Source organism: Lissotriton helveticus, chromosome 3_1 (assembly GCF_964261635.1).
Source record: "Lissotriton helveticus chromosome 3_1, aLisHel1.1, whole genome shotgun sequence".
NCBI classification, from domain to species: domain Eukaryota; kingdom Metazoa; phylum Chordata; class Amphibia; order Caudata; family Salamandridae; genus Lissotriton; species Lissotriton helveticus.
In genome coordinates, this window is record NC_136061.1 from 715,869,501 (window position 1) to 715,888,111 (window position 18,611).

At 43.5% G+C, this 18,611-nt stretch overlaps 1 protein-coding gene across 1 annotated transcript in view; it reads left to right on the forward strand.

Moving 5' to 3' along the window:
- The window catches only part of DEPDC7 (DEP domain containing 7), a 310,449-nt gene that overhangs the window by 82,640 nt on the left and 209,198 nt on the right, over positions 1 to 18,611 (forward strand). Inside the window, exon 2 of the mRNA XM_078680860.1 lies at positions 10,413 to 10,806. Coding sequence (XP_078536986.1) covers positions 10,413 to 10,806 — 394 coding nt within the window. The remainder of the gene's footprint in view (positions 1 to 10,412; positions 10,807 to 18,611) is intronic.

Here is an 18,611-nt window from a genome sequence, read left to right on the forward strand (position 1 = left end):
GTCCGATGGGTTCTAAGTAACCACGGAGACGCGAGACTCCTGCATGAGTTTCGCTTCACCCCTGTGAATAGAAAAAAGCATTTGCAATGCAAAACGTCTCACTGTTGTGAGAGTTTGAGCTATTGGCATTGTAATTGTGTTGGTTTTTAAAACATAAATAAAAGGCAAGGCAACACCAATAGCTCAAACTTTAATAATGCAAGACCTATTGCATTGCAAATGCTTGTTTCAACTGCAGTTGGGGGTGGGGGAGGAATCCAGGTCTATGGTGGTGTGGGATGGGTATGCTGAAACTGACTAGTGCGTAGTCTTTCCCAGTCAGTGGAGCTAGCTTGTCTGATGTGTTGTGCTAACCTTGATAAGCTAGAATTTGGCCAAACTGTCATTTTAGCAGTTCTATGTTGCTTCTGAAGTTACAATAAAATTAATATATTGGACTATAGCATATGTTCTTTTCCTTGTACACTGGGAGTAAGGATTTACTTTTGTGACTCAGTTGTTTCTAAGGCTTTCAATATCATACCTATATTTAAGGTCTTCATTGCATCTTACATTTGTTTATTCCGCTATCCCACAAACTTGCTTACAGTTCTATTCTGATTAGCCGATTTTATTAGAAGAACGCCACTTGCATTGTACACGACCTGAAGTTTGCATGCTTGACCATCTTTACTAAACATTTTTTCATCAGTATTTTGTATGCTACATCATGTGTTTTAGGCTCTTGTAGATTTTCATTGCTAATATCCTGCTTAGTTTCAATTTATTGAATGCGATAGTGTTTTGATTGAATTGTAAACCTCTTTTTAGGACTTTTTCTTATCTATAATATTTTCAGAAATGTTTCTTGCGTCTCAAAATTGAGATCTGTAAAACTGTGACAATAGGTTAATCATGCATGGTTGATTTTACAGTAATGCGTTCTCACAGGAAATGTTATTCCAATTGCATTGTAGCCTAGGTTGTACAAAGAGCATTGTTTTTTTATTTCACAAAATTTTTTGAGAGAGATAGGCGAGCATTACAATAATGAGCATACAACAGGCATGGTTCCATTAACAACATAAGCAAGTATAACGGGAACAGAGGAGGGGGTAAATTAAAAGAAAGAAAGAAATCTAGATCAAAAACAACATTAAGGAAAAAGAAACGGGCATTGCATCAGTACCTTTTCAAGTTACACATCCATAGGGGTGCAAGATAAACATAAAATTTAGTGAGGTCAGTAGCTTGGTTAAATAGGCAGTACGTTCAATGACTTAGCGTAGAACCACAATTAAGCCGGTGGGTGTTGAAGGCGTTCCACCGGGCAGGGTGCATGTGTGCAACAGATAATCATGGTGGTTTGAATAGGTCGAAATGAGCGTCAAGCGAGGACCATATTTTCCTATAGGGGGGGATGCCAGGGTGTAGCGGCCAGCGCTATATTGTCGGCTCCTCTGAGGTTCGAAACCCAGTTGAGCCAGTGGGGGAAAGAGGCTTTGCCGGTGTCTTTCCAGTGATTCAGTATGATTTTAACCTCCGCTGTCAAGAGTAAGTCAAGTAGGGTTTTGTCATTTTCATTGAGGGTGGCAGCTTTGGTAAAACCCAGGACCAAGGTTGCAAATTCTCTCGGGAGCATTTACTCAAGTTTAATATTCTGTTATCGCTTCTAAAGCCTGATGAAGTCTCTTGGTGCAGAGAGGATACCCGGAGTTGTGAGTGCCCATCAACTGGGAGAACCTGATCATAACTTTTGATTGCATAAAAGGTACATGATGTATTTGACTTGCATCACCACAAAGATGTGCTGAGCAAATAGTTTTTGCATCATTTTTGAGGAGTTCAAGGGAAGGTAACTTTTACCTTTTTTTTTTTTTTTTTTTTTTCTTTAACCCAACTCCCTCCACAGTCGCAATCCTGCCTACCCTTCACCAGGTCATCTTACTTGGTCTCCTGCCACCTGCTTGCTCTCCAATTTCAATTTGGTGCCAGACCCTCTTTCCACCTGTTTGACCCCCTCCTCCCCCCCCCACCCTCAACCCTTAAACCTCCTCCTTCACAGCCCTCGCCTCCAAGCTTTTCTGAAATTAGGATTCATTTCTAGGTCCCTGAGTGGTGATGGAATTTTATTTTTTATCACCAATTAACATTCCACATATGCTTGCCTATCTTCTAAAACTGGTTATTTGTATCTTGGGGCTCAGTAGGGCAACACATTAACAGTTCTCAAATATGTTGGGATCACATCTCACATTTAAACACTAATGATTTGACCTCAATTAATTAAAGGGTAGATTAGGGTTGTTGTTGTGCTATAATGTAGCATTGGAATTTCTCTGTACTGTTCTGTCCCACACCTGGAATCGGAGTATACGGAATGCTATTTGCATCTAACTTAAAGGAGTACTTGAGTGGAAAGCCTTTCGGTAAGGCTGTGCTGTTTTTGCGTGAAGCAATGGCTGCTACCATTATCTGTCTGTCTATTCTCGTTTTTGAATGATATATTGCATCAACGGCAGCAGTACATACTGCCCCTTCGCAGCTTCATCAGCCAATGAATTCCCTTCAACGTGAACGCCATCACGTTGATGACTCTGCATGTGTATCACATAAGCTCTTGGTTGTTCATTTTTCAACTCTGCTACCTGTTCCCATAGCATTTTATGTTTAATTGTGCCACCTTTGAGTCTTTTAAACCCATTTTGACCCCAGTAGTGGGGTTGCTCATTTTATTACTGGACACAATAAAAGGAATCCCACACAATCAGTGAGGGGAATTCTCGATCCATATTTATTTGTGCCAGTAATAGGGCTTTTAGTTCTGCCAGCTGAGCCGTGCAGTCTTCTAGAGACCAGTCTTTGTACTGGTAGGATGGAACTTGCCATCCGGCATACGACCCTTCACTAATGCACACGCAGCCCTGTATTGCTGTTTACTTCCTATGGCCGACTGATCAGATCTGTCAGTGTAAATGATATATTCATACGGATCTAGAGGCATTATTTCATTTGGGAGAGGATATTCTTGTTCATATTGCAGGAATGCTTGTGTTTTTAAACTAGTCATATCTGTATTCTACATCCGTTGGAGTGAGAGAAGTAGCCCATTGTATCCATCTTGGATGTAAGGAGTTGGCATTAGGAACACTTACCTTTGTAGCAGCCTCTGAGGGTGATACTGGAGTTATGGCAATTATTTGTTTCCCCTGAGCCAGTGCTCTTTCTCTTACTACAGCGGTCTGTACTGCTGTCAGTATTTTTTCTGTAGAAGCAAAGTGCATTTCAGCGTGTGTGTACAAGTGCTATTTGTATGCTGTTGGTACAGTTTCTCCTTCGTTGAAGGTTAGCTAAGTGTATCCTAATAACCTGGGGACGACCCGTATCACCAGGTTGCGGACATTCACATGTGTCTGCAAGATTTTTGATGGTATTATGTTAGCTTGTAGGGAACGAAGGATATCTGTGGTTTCTGTGTCCAGTGCCTTACTGAAAAATCAGGTATGATTAAGTCGTAGAAAGATTTTACTCTTTCTGCGTAATCCAAAATGTATGTTATGCAAAAATAAAAAAATCCCCATATGGATTGTAAGTTCTTCAAAGATTTAGGGAGTAGGAGCAGCGCACACTTTTCTAAAAAGTTAACTGCCAGGATTTTCTCCTCACTTGATAGTTCATATCCCAAAAATAGGACATTGAGGTGGGCTATTGTTTTTTTTTAAAGTTGAATTTGTAGCCCTCAGAGGAGAACCCCAAAATTATGTTGCTCACTTTGTTGAAGTGATCCTTTAAATCCTCATCCGTCAGATAAAGATGATCTACATAGGACAATGCCTCTTCATCCAAATTCTGAAGTAACTGTTACCCTAGCGGAGAACAACCCAGGGCTATTCCTATACCCTTGGGGAAGTCAACAGAATTGAAGATGGGCACCTAGCGCTGAGAATGTTGTCAAATATCTGCTTTCAGGAGCTATATTTTGGCATAAAAATCCATTTGAGATATCTAATGTCTTGTATTTTTTCCGCACAATGTTATTCATTCATGCAGCACTTTGTGCATTTTATACTGCAAGTTTTTGTGCGTCTGTTCAGATGACTGTAGTCTAAAACTAGATGATATGCATTATCAGGTTTCATTACAGGAAACAAAGGATTATTCATTGAGGACGTGCAAGTTTCTATTACACCCTGGTATTCAAGTTGATCTAAGATCTCCCTGGCCTGTTTTTTCGCTACTTGTTTTATTGGGTCCGGTCTCTGTGGAGTTGGACTAGTTTTTAACTGGGATTATATGGGGAGGTGACTCAGCGTGCCACCCAATGTGGCTGCGATATAATGCTGGATCAAGGGCTGAATTTGTCCTGCTTGTGTAGCTCTTGCTGGCTGAAGTGCGAGTGTTCTCATCGCAAATTGTCAGGCTTCTGTAACGTTTCACTATTTCTTTATGAAGTGGACATAAGTCTGCTACAGGCATTGTGTCAATGTCTGGATGCGGTGTGTAAGCAGCAAGACTGGCCAAGTGGCTCCATATCTCTACCAAGCGGACAGAGTCTCACTGTCTTCGTTTGTGGGAGGGCGCCTTTAAACCAGTTTGTGTCCTGGTAGGTGAGCGGAACTTTGTCCTCGTATGGACTGTATTCATCTATTGTTTCATCTATTGTTTCATCTATTGTTTCATCATCAGTGTAAGAATGAAATGTATTTGTGCATCTGCTTGTGTGAATTTAACCCATGAATAGAATAACTCTGTCCTATATGACTAATGAGCCTCAATTCTGAAGGTTACTGTCCTACCTCAAGGTGTGACTCCATAGTCTGCTAGTTTTAAATTAAGGGCAGTTCTAACATTTTTCAGAAATATTGATTTCCCCCTCCTGTTCTTCCTCCCTCACTGCGACTGCACGTTGTGCTGTCACAGCAGCTTCTTTGTCAGCCATTATTTTGAAGATTTTTTTTTTTAAGGGAGAGTTTCAATGAAACATACTGTTTTATGCACAATAGTAACAATTTGTCCTACAAGCTTGATAAACCTACAGCTAATACATAGGATATACCTATTCCGCTGTGGCTTATTGTTCCCATCCCATTTCAGACGTCTCTGGGGAAATGTGAGAAAGTCCCTGAGAACAGCATGACTGAACTTCTCAGATTTGACCGTTAAATAAGTACCAAACCAACGTTGGCGGTGCCATGTCATATAGTTCCTATAAATCAATATAGGATCTGCACATTTAGACAACATACACTGTAGGACTGGTGTTCGGACTGATTCTAGACAACTCCACCGGGTATGTTAGCCTGTATACCAGCTACCTCACAGTTGCACTAGAAACCCCTCTTACCAAGGAGAGAATAGTTATTGGCAACTATCGAACATGACAATCCTTATCCCTCAGGATCGTGGATATAGTCTGATACTTTACCCTCAGGATCGTGGAAATAATGCTACACTTTTCGCTCAGTCACTTGTGCTCACTTTGTCTCAGAGAGATACACAGAATAAATGGTGGGGACGTTTGTCAATAAGCATTTATTGAACCAGCATCATTCTAATGTAAAATAGGTGTGCTGAATCAACCATAAGGCAGAACCAGATATAAATGATTGTAAGCACCAACAGAGTAAAAGGATGGTCGATTTCTACCATAGTGCTAAAACCGTGAATATAGGCCAGTATAAAAAGACATGACCGGTACATCTAGTTCGGGTTGCATCGTAGGAGTACGCTTTTATTTCTAAGTGTATCTAGCTTGTATGTAGATGTAAAAGCCAAGAATCCCACTAGGATAAAGACAACTCCATTACCTGAAGTGAGAGAGTGTGTGCTCCAGTCTTGGTCTCTAGGTGGACAACCCCGCAAGGGAGGTCAGACCACTGCGAGCTGGAGTGTCTGCGTGCAGGAAACTCAGCGTCTCGCGTCAGTGTATCAGCATGGAAGTCCTTTTCTTCCCTCTCGCCTCAGCAGAAATAGGGTATTTATATACCCAATGTGGTACCCCCAGGGGATATACCTTGCTGTGTCATATCGGACTAGGATGACTGAAGGAATGACCCTTATACATAGTTATTATGCAGGAGATGGTGTCCTACTGTGATTCCAAGAATCCTCATGCATAATGAATGAGGCTAGTTTTCAGAGAAAACCCCATGTCGTTTAGGCATCACCGTAACAAGATAAAAGGTCCGTGCTAAAACGGTTATGTATTGTAATGGCAGGGGAAATTTAGATGAACGGTCGGGTTGCTACCTGAGCCTATATTGGGCACCTGTATGAAACATAATGGTAATTCTAGAACATTTGGGGACGCATTTTAGAAAGCATCACAGGTTGCAGCAGGTGCTTTCACTTCCTTGTTGTACTACTGTGGCAGTTTTGTGGTACAAAAGTGGCGGCAGATGTGTATGCAGCCTCGTCTGTAAAATGTATTGTCCTGGAGTGGAATATGCTACAGTGGATATTCTCAAGGAGTGTTGCCTCATTGCAAGGGAGTGTGGCACGTTGCAAAGGAGGGAACACTTTGCCACTGCACTCATGCCTTGTTACTGATGCAGTGGCAAAGAAGTTATTAGGAGATGCACTGATTGTAATTTACATAAAGGTGGTATATCAATGGGGAAACCCAAAAGACCCAGGTCAGTAATACAGTACACAAAAATGGTCAAGTAACATAAAACAGTTATTTAAGAAAACACACAATAAGTCGCATACACAGTACCAACTTTAAAGTCAATTATGCAAGGAGTGCAATTTATTTACAATGAGGCTATGACTTTTGGTTCTGGCAACGCAGTTGCTCAATTCTCTTTATGCATACAATTTATATTTTTGCTGTTACTCGTTCCACTGGTGTAATGTGTTTGGCAGATATAGGCTGACCATTTCCTTTAGCAATGTTTGTTACATGGATCTACAATGTTTCTAGCAAAGCTAAAAGGTAAACTCGTATAAATGTTGTCTGTTCATAGCTCTGCGACACCCCATATGTGACCCATAAGAGCTGTGAGTAAAAGGGTGAGGCGTTGCTTTCGACCCCCCCCCACCCCAGAAGCTGTGTGGTCCAGCTTAAAACGTTGTGTTCCTATTTCAAGTAGGGAGTGTGGTGTTCCCCCTATGCTGAAAGGCGCAGGCTAATTGACCAGAATCTGTACATTGACGCTACTACAGTCTGCTTGTGGCTTTAGCAATACAGGGCTCCTCGTTTGAGAGTTTGTTATCCAATATTCTTCTGGCAGTGTTTATCATGGTAAATGTTAATTTGCCGTCGTTGTTCCATTTGTAGGCATTGTTGTCATTTGACATGCTCTCTTCAGACTAAATGTCTTCTCTATCACAAAAAAGAGATTAACTGCAGTATGCCTCCCAGCAGGGATGGCTCACCCATAGAGGGCGCGGGGGAGGCAGCTCACTGTCCCTGTTCCACTAATTGCTTCGCATGTTACAACTTTTACATGAATACAAACTATCTCACTGATCATTTGTTTGCATGTAAAAGATGTAATATTACCTTCTCAGGAGAAGCGGGCTCCACTAGGTGTACTGCGCATGTGTTGGACAGGTACTGTTACAGACCGGCCTCACAGAGCCACAGTACATATCTGACATGCTGCACTAGCGTCAGGCAGTGTATATAGCATGACAGATAACAGAGCTTCAGGACTTGACAATCCTGCTCCCTCTTACCCAATCAGAACTGAGTAGGGAAAAAAGGGTCTACCTTGGTACCTTCAACCTTATTCCAGCTACTGATTGGTTAGAAGCTTGTGCAGCTGGTACTGGTACTCTGCTAGCCTAGCCGGAGTAAGGGCACCGAGGATTTCTGAATTAGAGCCGGCACACATCTCATTGGAGCAGGTAAGTTTTGTGTTTGTAGGAGTTGGTGTGTGTCAGTGTGCCAGGTAGTGCTTGCATATGCCTGTGTGACTATCTTTGTATGCGTGAGTGCGTTTCTGTGTCACTTTGAAAGCTTGTGAGGTGGAAGGGATTGGGCAGGAGGGTTGGGAAGCACAGTGTATACATTTGTGCCTCACCACTTAAAAGTTTATAAGCCTCCATGCCTCGCAGTCCTTTTGGACAACTGACTCTTTTCAAATATTAGCCATTTTAAGCTCATGCCTAGACTTCTTTGTCTTAACAGAACTCCCTCTCCACCTTTATTTACCAGGTCGTCTTAACATCAACCGAAAGAGAGGCAATCTTCACAAATTTAAGGATGCCTGTTTAGCCCAAGCTATAATCTGTTAGTTATCTGGGACCCCCTCATTCGTAAGAATTTTGGGCTCTAAAACTAGAATTACGCCTAACTTAGCTGTCCTTTAAAATATATATATATTTCCAATGTGTCTGCATCATTACAAATTCACCTCACTGCGACATTCTGCCACCTGAACCAGATTATCTTGTTCTATCACGGCACATTCTCTCCTTATTGATTTCATACCATTCAGAAGCCCGGGGTTAACCAACCAATCTCCTTCTCCTTTGATGCGCTGCTCCGTTATTCTTCCTCTGTGAAGTCCTTTCGAACCAGATTCAAACCACCCATGACCTCTGGGCCAGATACATGGTTACAAAACCCTTCAGTGAACCTGCTATAGAAAATGTTTTATTCACTCCATCTTACATGGACGTTATTTCAGCAGCCGGTTACTATATTTTATAGACTCCGCTTTGAAGATTAAGTGAATTTTTTTAGCCTGTCCTGTAGCCTGAGTCTGCAACTAATTTGAATGTCCTTCACATTGAGCTTAAGTGCTCCCTCCCTCCCCCCCTCCCCCCAAAGCATACACTAAACATCTTGATTCCTGCTTAAGTGACTGTCTTGAACTTGGGGCGGCACAGGATATGGTTTTCTAGGAGTCTTGCCCACAGCAGTGAGTTGCTGTCCGCCACCACGCTTGGACTCCCCAAGAAGTCACCTAGTCCTGCAGTAGTGACCTTTCCGACAAGTAGTATGTTACCGTAAAAGGGCTATATTGTGTAGGTATTATGGAACCGTAAGATGCAAGTATGGCAATAAAGGTTCACAACAGCAAGTTTGATCTTTGCAAGTTTTCACTGCTGTTGATTCCTTAATATGTTTATAGCTTTTCTCTTCATATGTTTCTACTGGAAAACCTCCAATTTGTATATCGCTGCCATTCCCGTTGCAAGTCGGGCTGGAAATATTTGCAGGAATTTGGTAATACTATGATTGGGTAAATTCGGAGGCAGGCTGCCTGTTGATGGATTTAATTTTTTTATCTGTTGCTTCGGATACAGAGCTGCTTTTTGCTGCACAGCGTGAACTACGCCAGGAGTAGACCATGCTTTTTGGAAGCAACAGTGCTAGAAACTCTGAGCTGGTTGGAAGTTCAAGCATTTGTCCTGCCGTAGATTGGCAGGGTCCAAGTTGCTCGACTCTGATATGGTTGGAGTGTGTGGAAATCAGTTTTGGGACAGTTACAACTTATAATTTTCCCGCCATTCCTCATGTCTTGTAAAGAGTGTAGCGGAATAAGGTGTAGAATGAAGGATAAATAATGGGAGAGAATTGTTAATCTGTTTATGCCTCTCAACATCTTTAATGGTGCTGTCTTTGGGTCACAACAGTTTGAATTGTTATGCAAGAGGGGTTTATGAGGGTGGTCGTTTGCAATATATTTGTATGTGCTGTGTACCTGTTAGGATTTTCTATGCGACAGGTCGCAGAATGGAAGACACTGGAATAAATTAAATTATACTGTGTTCTGCAAAGTGATGCTCATCGCTCAACTTGTGCATTGCACTGATATGTACCAGCTGTTGCACAGATAAAATGTTTCTTGTAAGCATACCAAAACCACCACCTCTTCTATAAATAAAATGAACTGCTGCAAATGAGCGCTCTCTTTAAGGGTGCCTTTTACACACAGGGTGGGTACTCCTCTGGTGTATCTTTTAGGACTTGTCTTAAATCGGGGTGTACGGAAATCGAGATTACACGGAGTTCTGTGAGCGGGCTTAATCGGCACACTGCCCAGCTCACGCAGCTTTTTGGTGCAGAGCTAGTTCTGTACTGCTAAATCAGCGCAACCTACATCACGTGCCACTCCAGAGTACATTGTTTCTTTGCTGCAGCTCAAATAGAATTTCTACTCTAGCAGCAGCTTTCCACTGCAAATGGTTGTGGCCGCCAGTGTTGAGAAAATCTTGCTGGGTGCTGTCCTAACGCCTGCAAATCGTGCTCGGAAACGCCAATTTTCGCTCTACAAATTACTGTTGGTGAGACACGTGCATGAAAAAAATGACGCTTGAGTTTTGTTGTTAGGCATTGTCAAAACATCACCCTTTGAGCGGAATTAATCGCTCACGCCTTTAAAGTGAGGGCGTCCTTTGAAGGAAAGTTTGTACCTCTGCTACTTTTTTGTACTTCGCATGGCTTTATTAATTTACTTGACTTTGTTTTCTGGCAGGTCCCGGTTTACCACAGAAGCCATTTAGAGCAACGTATATCTGGAGCAGCATAATACAAACTCTTGAGACGCAAGTGGAGGTGAAAAATAGAAGGCACAATCTCAAGTATCACAATGACTGTTTTATTGGCTCTGAAGCTGTGGATGTCATTTTTGCTCACCTTGTTCAAAATAAGTACTTTGGGGACACAGAAATCCCCCGTGGTAAAGTGGTGCGGGTGTGTCAGGCCCTGATGGATTATAAAGTATTTGAATCTGTGGCGACAAATGTCTTTGGTAAAGACAAGAAACGGACTTCTTTTGAAGACAGTAGTTGCAGTCTCTATAGATTCACCAATGTCGGCAACCAGAGGGACAAAGGACATGGGCGTTGCACACCTCAGAGTTATAGGAGGTAAGTTTAGTTTCTCAAATCTCATATCATTTTTATAGTTCTCCATCAGGATTGGATAACTAGTCCAAATGTTGGATATTACTTTCAGCCTTAACTGTTAGGTGTTCATCTGACACAAGCAATGTCCACCGTTTAGATTTGCTAAATAGGTTGAAAACAGAATTTCAGGTAATGTGGCATATTTAGTTAGTGAATCAGACTGCCTGTAGTTCAAAGGTGTAAACTACAATTGTGGAGCAACATTTGTGCGCAAGTCATGACCCGCTGTACCATCTTTAAAGAAGCCTCTTTGTCTTCCGACAAATGCAAAGTATGAACATGACCACCTTTTCTCCTTTTGAAGGAGTACTCCAACTACTGGGGTTTCAGTAGAAAAAGGGACATTGCATTACTCCTGACATGCATGTAGACTCCTGACATGCATGTAGACTCCTATTTGATTTTCAAATAACTGGTGAAAGCCTCAATTTAATCCTGTAATATGGTGAGGCCTTATCAGTCCTTTGGAGACCATCCTGGTCTATCTTGGCTCAGCAAGATTTGCTTGCCCAAGTGCATATCTTTTTATATAAGCAACCTCCGGGTACTGGGTTAGATTCAGTTTCACACATTCATACAAGAGTAAATAGGCATTTGCATAACAACTAGGACATCTGCATAACGTTTTTTTCTCAAACTTGTAGTTTCCTCTAACTCTACAATCTAATGTAGTTTGATTGGCACATGTAATTCCCAGCAGACTGAACCTTTTCTTGTGACCCCACTTACATTTCTCCTGTTATTTCTCCCCCCACCCCATTTTCACATAGCTGTCCACCAAGGTCTGAAGCCATATCAAATATTGCTCTTCAAGGAGACACTGGTTTCTGGCCTTCCCAATGGTAAAGATAAACTTTGATTTGTCCTGTTTAGGGGGGATTTGGGAAAAGATTCCTATGGTACTAGAGCACAAGATTACTGCTGCTTTCTTTCAGTACATGTAGTTCGTTGTAGCAGTCTGAGATAAAGGGAGTAGGAGGCATTATTGGCTACCACTCTGCCCTATCTCTCCTTATTCTCTAGTTTTGAAGGTTGGTTTATGATTTTGTGCTTATTACCCTGGTTTAGCAACCAGGTGCCCTGTTTCCACTGACTTCACTCCGAACTGCCTAATCTGGCTGAAATGGGATTATACACATGACATCATGTTCATTTTTTCCCCACTAACTACAGCCTCTGCAAAAAAGACTATTGACTCCATTTGTGTGACCCTACTTTTTAATTAAAAGATGGGCCCCTCAAATTAAGTCAATAGTCTATCCATGTTGTCATAATTTGAATTTCTGCCAAAGAAATTAAGTATTGCTACCAGTGTCTTAAACAAATACAGATGCCGATTAATTTAAAAGGCAAAAGAATACACACCTTTACTACATAGTTGCAAGTTTTGTTAATTCACACATGAAGCAATATTGGCATAGTGTTATATGTGTAAGATAGCATCTTAGAAATTGATGCATTGCCTAAATTACTATGTCTAGATTCTACTTTCAGACTGAAGCAGCCAACCTTTTCAAGAGAGAAAATCTAGGCTCACAACTGTGATGTAAAAAGTCTTCCCCCCCCTGCTGCTCTATATGGAGAGGGGTAATTTAAAGCAAACCACGCACACTCCATGTTTGTCCACAGTGTTGGAGGTACTCTGCAGTGATGGCTTACCCAGATCTTAATTAAAGTCAACACCAGTTACTCTTCACCCATACGTTCTACAAATATAGAATGGCCTCAAACCTCTAGTAAGGACGATAAAAGTGATTGTCATATGAGCAGTTATCAGCAATTTGAAACAGTAATTTACTAAACTGCCTTTTTTTACACTCCTATGCACCATGCAAATCTTTTATTTTCTTGTGTAAAAGGCCTGATTCACAAAGGTAAACTCACACTTGCATGTAAGTTTACGATTGCATGCTATTCACAAAGGGATTTACAAGTAGTATTGTTACAAGAGCGGAATAACTGCACATAAAATACTACTCTTAAATCCCTATTTGGAGATCTTGCTCTGTAACGCTTTTAGTGTTAATTGCCTATATTATACTGTAGCATAAGGCACATTTTCAAAAGCTGTTGTCTTACCGTTTAGTCTCATTTCACATCTGTCTACCCATCCTTGGCTTGAAAGTGGTGAAAACTGAAGTGACCATATCATGCTAGCTTTATAGCTTCTCATTTAACTTTGCATAAACCTATCTCTAAGCTTTTGTCCGGCCCTTTCAAAGCGGTCATCCCTGACGTCTCAATACAATATATCCTATTAAATGTGAAGTGGTTCTGAGGAGGGCCTACATCAGAATTAAAATTGAAGGCTAAGTGAATAGGCAGGCGTTATTTGTCACATCTCGCTAGATTAGCCAAACCGGTTCCAGCACTGGGAAACCTGTTCCTCTGTGTTGACAGCAGACCTAGAACTCTGTAGGGTGGCCAGAAACAATCCCCCATGTAGGTCAACTGCCTCCCAAATCCTTCTGTAAATTGAAAACCAACAAATCACAGCTGTGACCACCATGGAAAATGCAACAAGATTTTAGAAGTACCCCCCTCCCACGTTATTTTGGCAAAACGAAGGGTTGGAGTGATACTAGAATTCTCAATCCACTCCCTACCTTGATGGTATTTGTAGCATCCTCCCCAGCCCGGATTCCTTCCTAATGACTAAGCAACACCTGGAGCTTAGTTTAACACGTCTTTATTGGTCTATGTGTAACTGCAAACCGAACATTCTAAACCTGCATTCACTTCACTCCGCTCCAACACTTACGTCACAGTTCTGCAGAGCCAATCAGATGCCAAAAGGGTTCCGTCATTGCTAACTCACACAATACTACATCTCCAACTCTGTTGAATAAAAAGAATCAAACATTTTTACAAATCTATACAATCGTAGCTTAGTGAGCCTTTTTGGTGCTCTGATCACACATCCCAACAGTGTATTGGGAAACTGGGGACAGTCAGTCGAAGTGTCCATGATCTGCGTTGGCGATGTAGGAACAGTAGCAATCAGAGGGTCTCCAATTGTCTTCTCAGACCCATTCTCTACATGGAAATCAGTGCCTGCCGTGCAATGAGCTGCATGGAAGAAATACGGGAAATCTCGAGTAATGGACTTCCCAGGACGTTGGGCAGTCACTATGGGTCCTTTGCTGGTTACAACTTAAAATGACTCCGCGTCGAAGGGAGCATCAGATTTTTGTTTCCTAGACTGACGAATAAGCACTCAATCTCCTCTAGTAATGACTTGCATGTCGACGCTTGTCTGTATAAGCATTCATTTTTGTTTTCGAATCCCAGTCTCTTATACGAGTTTCTTCCTCTGTACTTGATCTTTTGTTGGTCCAGTGAGGTAACTTGGCCATCATGGCTCTCATGAACATCAGCGTTGCAGGGCTTTAACCTGTGAGTGAGAGTTCGAGGGGTAAGCTCGAAGAGTAGAGTTCAATACAGTTTTAAGGTCGAGCTTTTCAATGCAGCACGCTGAACTTCTTTATTGAGAGTACTCATGAAATATTCGACAGAGCCATTGGCTTGTGGTCAAAGGGGTGTACTCTTATGCTTCACATTAAGTTGACTGAGAAAGTCACTGAATTCTCGACTGTTGAGAGGTGGGCCTTTAGGGCAGGAGGAAAACCCCATGTCTCGAAGATACTGTATAACCTCTGACTCTTGCTTGAGTGATAGATGAGAGATCTTCTATCAATGGAAAACGGGAGTATTCATCAACAACCCCCTTCAGAAGTCAACTGCAATTCTTTCCCATGCGTGCCTTAAACTCTGAAATTCTTAAGGTGTGTTCAGAGGTTTTCAATGAAAGTCAGTTGTATCGATGACAGGCCTTTAATTGTCTTTCAGCTCTCATCGAGATGGGGAAACCAGACTTTGTCTCGGAGAGCTTGCTTTGTGGCACTGATTTTACGATGCTCTTCATGGGCCACTCAAATTATCTGTTATCACATACTCACTAAAATAACAAATAAAATTCTTTTCATTAGCAAGAATAAACTTGGTGGTCGGTAAACACAGGGATTGCAGTGGTCAGTGTTGCCTGTACAGATTGTTATACAAATATGTCACAGCTGGCGTCATAGCATACAAGATGTTGGCAATGCATAAGTCTCTTAAAGTGTTAATGGTTCGTCAAGGGAAGGGACAAGGGGAGGTTCACGATACTCATTCCATTTTGACCAAACTGCCACCCACTTCTATGGGCAACCAGGTGCCGCATAGACTGTCTTTTCTTGGAGCATGCACCAGTCCATGTCCTTCTTCTATGCACTGAGCGTCGGATGTGTAACCGCCCCCCATAGGCGTGCTCTAATTTGTTTTGCAATTGCAAGTCTCAGCTTCACCCAGTCTGCCTTTCGCAGACAGATCTGTGGGTTCCCAGATGTTCAAAAGGCACCTCTTAACTTCGGGCCGTAATTCAACCCCCCCAGACAGCACGCATACAGTTGTGCATCTGCTTCCAGTAGGCTTGCATTAGAGGGCACTCCCATAGTATGTGAAGGAATGTCCACACCTCCCCACACTGTCTCCTACAGAGCCCGTCCTCACTCCTGCCCGTCAATACCAATCGGGGTGCCAGAAATATAGACTTGGTGCAATACTTTCAATTGTATCAATCTCAATTTTGCTGATATTTCTGCTTCTTTGGGAGAGGCGAGTGCTTCACTCCACTCTTTGTCGTCTATCTCAAGTCCGTCTGTCTCCACTTTCTCCTAAGGGCAAGCAGGGGGTCTGGGGTGTGGTTGTATGTTTTTTGTATGTGAGGGAGATGGCCTTTTCTGGAAGGTGCCCGTCCTATAGTCTGTCCTCAAGGGGGGAGGACTCTGGGAGCACCGTTCCGGGTGGGATGTTCGCCTGGAGGCAGTGCCTGACCTGCATATTTCGAAAGTGCTCTGTGTGCAAAGTCGTACGTGTGCTGAAGCGGAGGTCACCACCCCATTGGGTCCCCATAAGTCTTTTATATGAGAGATCCCTATCAGGTCCCAGTTGTGAAACCCTTTTGTGCGACCCAATGTACCCAGCCTTTCGGAGACCCAGAGCGGGGTAGCTAATGTAAGTTTGTCAGCCCATCCCAGTTTACGGTTAACAATGTGCCAAATTTGGACAGTGTCTTGTAGCTCCTGTGAGGGGATATCTGCTGGGTTTGGAATAGAGTGCAGCCTGAAAGTTCCCACCCGGGAGAAGCCACCTGTCCATCCCATAACCGGGATCATCCCAAACACAGTACCTACCCTGATTAATGGCAGAAAGGTGTGCTGCCCAGTACTATTTCCGAATGTCCGGAAGTGCTATTTCCCCATCATACCACCCTAGTGTAAGATTCTGGAGTGATATCTGAGGCACTCTGGCCCATAAAGGTCTCTCTGAGTGGCCTCCAGATCCGCAAAATACTTTTGTGGGACTAAGTCTGGGTAGTTTTGGAGGGCATATAAGAAACGCGGTAGCGCCATCATCTTGAAAAGTGCTGCCCGACTCAGTAGGGACAGCGGGAGCCTCTTCCAAATGGTGGTGTCTCCTTTGGACGTCTTCAAAGGCAGTAGCAGGTTCCTCTCATATCGAGTCGCCTTCTCCCTGGAGATAAAAATTCCCAGATAAGTGAACCCCTCCGTTGCCACTTTGATTGGGCAGTTGCGTAAAAGAGTGACTTCCCTCAGTTAATGCTATAACCTGAATTTTTCACGGAGCTTGTAAAGATGTCTAGGGCCACTCGGAGGGATTTAAAAGGGGATGCAAGGTATAAGAGGATATAGTCCGTGTAGAGTGAAATCCGGTCTGCCCATCGGAGCTCCCTTATAGAGAGATATTGTCGTATCCAGGCCACAAGCGGTTCCAGGGAGAGGGCAAAAAGCAGGGGTAAAAGGAGGCAGCCCTGCCGCGTCCCTCTCTCCAGAGTAAAACTCTCCAAAATGTTATTGTTCACCATCACCTGGGCTAAAGGCTCAGTATAGAGGAGGCGCACCCACCCAATAAAATTAGGACCAAAGCCCAGCTTCCTGAGGACCACTATCATATAAGGCCGTTCGAGCGTGTCGAATGCCATTGCCGCATCCAATGAGACCACAACCGCGTCTTCCTGGATCGTGTGGCAGCGTCCTAGCACTCCATGGAGGCGGCGCAAGTTAAGCGCGGTGTTGCGGTTGGGCATAAAGCCCGATTGGTCTGGATGGACCAGTGTGGTGATTATCGGTTTGATCCTGTTAGCGAGCACCTTCGCGAGGATTTTAGGCTCAGCGTTCAACAACGATATTGGCCTGAAAGAGGTGCACAGCTCTCTTGGTTTCCCTACTTTAGGAATGGCCACCAGTGTAGCGATGCGCTGTCTCTCGGTAGTATCCCCTGTTCTTTACTGTCCTCGAACATATGTTTAAGGTGTTGACTCAAGCAGTCGGGTTTGAGCTTGTATAGCTCAATAGGGAGACCATAGGGTCCTAGGGCTTTTCCAGGCCGGAGTTCGTTGATTGCCCTGGCTAGCTCCTCTGCTGTGAGCGCACCCTCCAGAGTCTCTCGATCGTCTTCAGAGAGGGTGGGCAGCGTAATGTCAGCCAATAGTGCAGAGGAATCTTCCTCTAGATGATCCAACCCCGTGCTGTACACTCTTGAGGTTCAGTAAGAAGGCCCCCGATTCGGTCCTGAGCTCTGACACCACCCTCTGTACCGGTTTCTTTTTGTCTAACCAGGCTATTAATTTGCCCGCTTTGTCCCCCTGGTCGTACAATCGTCCGTCCCTGTACCTTGCCTAGGGTCTTCGCAGCATTGGTGGCCAAAGCCTTGTATTCTGCCACTTTAACCTGCATCTGGTGTATGGTTCCCGGATTCCCGTCACTTTGCGCTGGTCACTCTCAATGGCTAACATTTTGTGCCTCCCTTTCTTTGCGTTGCCCAGCAATTGTGGTGAGGGCTTCACCCCTCAGCACGGTTTTGAATGCTTCCCAGAGGACAACCGGGGATTCCACCGTCCCAACGTTTTCTTGAAAGTATTGGTCATTTGAGCAGGTGATCTTTCTTCTTGGTCTCAGAATTGTGAAGGGACCAGGCGTCAATGGGCGCAGCACAGCCTACCCTCTGATCTTCAATAGTGAGATGTGCCCATATAGGGGAATGGTCATAAATACCTTGTGTTAAGTGTTTAATCTCTCGAATGGATGTGTCCTGTTGCAGAGGTGTGAGGATATAATCTATTCTAGAGAAAGTGTGGTGCGGCCCTGAGAAGAATGTACACAGTTGTAGATTCGGGTGCCGCAAACGCCAGAGATAAATTAAACTGAATGCCTCAAGGAGATTCCAGAGCCACATGTGCCCAGTCGCAATGTCCCGGGTGGGTGTCTATCCAGTCCTCCCGACACTACTGCGTTGAAGTCCCCGCCTACTAGGAGCAGCCTCTCAGGCAGGGAAAGGAGAAGCCCACTCAGATCGTGATATGACTGAGTTTGGAGACCCGGTGGAATGTAAACCGTCACCAGATTGAGTCTGCGTCCCTCCCACCTCCCCAAGTGCGCTGCAAAGTGCCCCAGCGGGTCAGTCTCTGAATAGTCAATGACATATGGAAAATTACGGTACAAAAGGGGGTGGTGATGGACGGAGCATCTGAATCAATCAAACACTCACACCCAGTCAAAAGATCTGGGTTTAATCCATCACCGTTCTTTAGCCCACTCTGCCACCCCAGTTCAGACATGGCTATATGCAAATCAGTCTGACCCTGTGCCTCATGGGAACAGTCCAGCCCGGCAGAGTGGGCTAAAGAACGGTGATGGATAAATCCC